The following is a 2,500-nucleotide window of genomic DNA, read 5'->3' as shown; positions in this document are numbered from 1 at the left end:
TTCACCAGGAAAAATATTTGCTAAAGATACTTCAAACTAACTGTAAGATATAAATTCCAGAGTGGCACAGACAGAAGGGATGCGCACATCTTCAGTGTAGCGGGTCTGGCTCACCACCGGCTCACGCATGACCTGGGCTACATCAACCAAGCCATTCTGGTGTCGGGAGAGAGTGGTGCTGGAAAGGTAAGAAGGTAGTCTGAGGTCTTGGGAGGAGGCAGAGACATAGTGGGTGTATATTTTGTCTTTGTTAGTAACTGCTGGCTATGTCAAATTTGAAATGTATTTATTTAGGAGATACGATTATTATTATAAAGGAGTTGAAAATATAGTGTAGGAGTAATAAGACAGGGTATATTTAGTATTGTATTGGAAGAGCATAGCTCCTTTTTGTATACAATACTGGTTACATGCAACCTCTACTGGTGCTTCTCAGACCGAATCCGCACGGTACATGCTAGAGTACCTGAGCCACATTGAGACCAGCTTTCCCCTAGTCCCGAGATCTCCCCTAAAAGGCGTTTGGGAGGACAAACAGCCGCAAGACATCCAGGAGCGGATCTTGGCCTCCAACCCTATCCTTGAGGCCTTTGGCAATGCAGCAACCCTACGCAATCATAATTCCAGCAGGTGAGACCCTGAACCTTGCTTTGCATGTCCTTTATTGGCAAAAGTTTAGAATTTGTGGAAAGATGACAGTTCAAAAGATATATGGAGCTGTGGATATTTGGTGTATGATCTGTCTTGTATGTGAAAAGATGATGATTATTATCATTTTCTGTGTATGTGCGTGTGCGTGTGCGTGTGTGTGTGTACACACGTGTGTTTTATACGTAGATGAGTGTATTTTTTGTTTATTTGTTTTATTGTTTACTTGTATGTATGTATGTTTCTCTGTCTCTGTCTGTCAGTAAGTCTGTATGTCTGTAAATGTGTATATCTGTATTTGTTTCCATCGGTATCCTGTGTCTCTGCATTTCTACTTACAGTATATATGCTACATTTTTGTGTTTGTGTGTGTGGGTTTGTTGGTGTCCGATTATTAGAAGACATTTCCAAGAATTAAGCTTTGTAAGATGACATTCGATGTATTTCCTAGGTTCGGAAAACTGATCCGCCTGCAGTATGGTGGGCGGCAGCTGCGTGGTGCTGAAATTGACACTTATCTTCTGGAGAAGACTAGAGTCACACATCAGACAGAAAATGAGAGGAACTTTCATATATTTTACCAGGTGGGTGAAGCTGTTGTTATCATTAAATTATCTAATTTTACATTTGGGGGTCAGCTTTGTACTAGTCACAAATTGCTTTGAGGAATCATTAGGAGATTTTTCGATCATAGGCTTAGGAAAATCTTGACAGTGCTTTTATTGGATTGAGAAAGGAATTTAAAGTGATAAAAATAAATCTCGAGTTGGTTATTATTAACATTGTACCATTTTTATGCATATCATTGTAAGTCATTTAATTTAATCTAGTAATTTGATGCAAGATTGTAAAAAAAATATATATTTTTTAAAATAATTTATTGGAAATATGACTTAGTAAAAAGATTCCATGTTAGAGATGATTTTTTAGGAAATATTTTACAGATGGCATCTGTATACCTGGTGTACCAATCATATGAATTACTTAACTTTCTCTCTCAGTTCCAGAGTGTTAAATTCAAGTTATTATTACAAATTCTTATTTTCAGTAGATACATCAACTACATGAAGAAAATAATTTACATAGATTTGTTGGCTTCGGTAACTTTTTTTAGAAATTATTTAAACATTTTATTTTTTTCTTAATAGGTTTTAGCTGGTATCAAATCCGGAGACATCGAAGGCTTGAAGGCAGACAGTGCCGACCGGTTTGTCATTGCTCCGAAGGGATATCTCGACTCGGACCTGGCCAATTTGCGGGAGACTTTGCATGCCTTCAAGCAGCTTGATTTTTCTATGTCTCATCAGAAACAGATATTCCAGGTAAATTTTTCTGTGAAACTTTTGGCAAACACAAGCAAATTAAAATCGCTTTTGAACACATAAATCCTAATTTTACATGTCCTTTTTTTTTTGCTTGTTTGTTTTGTTTTTTAATATATATGGTATATGATATATGGTATTTAGGATTGTGCTTCAATATGTCACTTCTGAATAAAGAACAAGGACCTGATTAAAAAAGATGTTAAAGCGTTTGCGTTGTTATCTAATGGGACTGGCTTGGAATTTGCCTTGTCGTTTCAGCTGGTTATGGCTCTCCTTCACCTTGGGAATGTGAACTTCAGCCAGGATAAGGAGAACCACGGCTCCTGGACTGTTGATCGCCAGAATGCAGGTATGCAGAGCCTCCTCCATGTCATTTTTGTGTGATAATTCTCTAAAAAATGAGATGAAGGAAGTGAAAAAAATGTAGAACACTCCAAGGGCAGTCAATTTATCCTGCATTATGACAGGGAGTTTGAATGAACAGTATATGTATTTATCTATTCATGTTTATATTATAAGAAAATTAA

At 37.0% G+C, this 2,500-nt stretch overlaps 1 protein-coding gene across 1 annotated transcript in view; it reads left to right on the top strand.

Moving 5' to 3' along the window:
- LOC125035854 (unconventional myosin-XIX-like) overlaps positions 1-2,500 on the top strand; it is an 18,800-nt gene that overhangs the window by 4,234 nt on the left and 12,066 nt on the right. Inside the window, exons 4-8 of the mRNA XM_047628157.1 lie at positions 61-186; positions 437-630; positions 1,100-1,232; positions 1,797-1,970; positions 2,232-2,322. Coding sequence (XP_047484113.1) covers positions 61-186; positions 437-630; positions 1,100-1,232; positions 1,797-1,970; positions 2,232-2,322 — 718 coding nt within the window. The remainder of the gene's footprint in view (positions 1-60; positions 187-436; positions 631-1,099; positions 1,233-1,796; positions 1,971-2,231; positions 2,323-2,500) is intronic.

Source organism: Penaeus chinensis, chromosome 20 (genome assembly GCF_019202785.1).
Source record: "Penaeus chinensis breed Huanghai No. 1 chromosome 20, ASM1920278v2, whole genome shotgun sequence".
NCBI classification, from domain to species: domain Eukaryota; kingdom Metazoa; phylum Arthropoda; class Malacostraca; order Decapoda; family Penaeidae; genus Penaeus; species Penaeus chinensis.
This window is presented reverse-complemented; position numbering and strand designations above follow the sequence as displayed.